At 43.3% G+C, this 1,447-nt stretch overlaps 1 protein-coding gene across 1 annotated transcript; it reads right to left on the bottom strand.

Moving 5' to 3' along the window:
- Positions 1-226: 226 nt before the first annotated feature.
- On the bottom strand, positions 227-1,223 carry LOC147869079 (dirigent protein 5-like). Its single transcript, XM_087326317.1, has 2 exons — positions 445-1,223; positions 227-333 (listed from the first exon to the last, which is right to left on the bottom strand). Exon 1 carries the CDS (start codon positions 1,100-1,102, stop codon positions 548-550), a length of 555 nt encoding a protein of 184 aa, XP_087182443.1. The 5' UTR covers positions 1,103-1,223; the 3' UTR covers positions 227-333; positions 445-547.
- Positions 1,224-1,447: the final 224 nt, after the last annotated feature.

The raw sequence follows: 1,447 nt of genomic DNA, 5'->3' as shown, positions 1-1,447 counted from the left end.
ATAAGGTGAACTATTATTAGCTGTATAAAGATAATCTTTCAAGCAATAGATGTGACACATCTAGGCTATAAGTTTATAATGGCCTATCGGCCTAATAATATACTTAGTGAGAACGCATTACGAACTTTTTGCCCCTAATTATATGTGTAACGGCTCGTGTTATTACAATCATAAAGTTCAAGCTTTGAGGATGGCTTTCTTCATTGAAATTGTAGGGTGGCAACCATTGTTTTGAAACATTAATATATTCCAAACGTTATCTTAGCATGCGTGACAAGACTAAATCCATCATGTAGGCGGGTTGAGAGCCATCACAAACATTACAGTTACAGCCTATAGGAATTTCATAGGCAGAAAGTCGATCCTCCATGAATTATGGCTAAAATGATATATACTGCAAAGTTAAAGGAAGAACATATATATATTATAGAGTTAAGAAAGAACATACATTGTAAAGGAAGACGGCATCTTATGAACAAAATACGAACTGATTATAAAGCATCATATATTCGGTACTAGATAAGAATCCGATTATTAGACATAGGCATTAATAGTAGAGATCCAGGTCAAAGGAGAGGGTCCAGTGGGCAGGCGGCGTGTGGTCGATCGTCACGAGTTTGTTTACTGCAGCCCCACGTGCGGCGAGGAAGTGTCCGGTGCCGCCGACCACCGCCAGGGTGCGGGTGTCTGTGGCCTCCACCAGCTGCCCAATGATGGAGATGGTGCCCGTGTACGGTCCCGACGTAATGGTCGCAGTGAAGACGTGGAAGAGCACGTATTCCTTCTGGGAGTCAAAGATCCAGAAGCCCTGAGCCACTCCGATGGGCTCTGAATCTCGCGACGGGTCGGCGGTTATGGGGTCCTCAAATGTGGAGCGCACACCGAAATTATAAGGGTTGGGCTGGCTGAAGTTGAAGGGTCCGGCGCTGTACACGGAGTCGAAGACGGAGTTGTTGACGGCCGGGTTGTAGACTTGGTTGTGGATGTAGAAGCTGAAGGTCTCTGGTCCCTGTGGCGGGCTCCTCCGGGCCAACACTGACGAGGTCCATATGGCCAAGACCAAGCAAAGCATGGTAATGATGTTATATGTGAGACGAGCCATACTATATGTATAATCTTCTCGGAGCAAGGTTATGTATTAGATAATAGAGTGCGAGATAGATTAGACTGAATGACTATGATAGATAGATATAGAGTTAGGAATTGAATGTATGGATATGATAGCCTTTGAATATAGGGGTTTATATGCTATGCTCGTAGTAGAGAGAGAGAGAGAGAGAGAGAGAGAGAGAGAACCTGAAATTCATTTTAAGAACTAATTCTATTTGGACCGTGTGATTCGGTCCAAATGATCAGATTTTTCACAAAGTTGTGATTATGTGGAAGACTAATTCCATTTTGGACCATGCGATTCAATGGAAAAATAAGGTTTGTCACATAGCTATGT

The sequence above is a fragment of the Azolla caroliniana genome, unplaced genomic scaffold (assembly GCF_043228905.1).
Source record: "Azolla caroliniana isolate FFs.n. ecotype wild unplaced genomic scaffold, voAzoCaro1.0.p SCAF_1, whole genome shotgun sequence".
Taxonomy (NCBI): domain Eukaryota; kingdom Viridiplantae; phylum Streptophyta; class Polypodiopsida; order Salviniales; family Salviniaceae; genus Azolla; species Azolla caroliniana.
This window is presented reverse-complemented; position numbering and strand designations above follow the sequence as displayed.

Bases quoted from the DNA above. Each gene is read 5' to 3' on its own strand.
- LOC147869079 (XM_087326317.1), bottom strand. From the start codon at position 1,102: ATGGCTCGTCTCACATATAACATCATTACCATGCTTTGCTTGGTCTTG.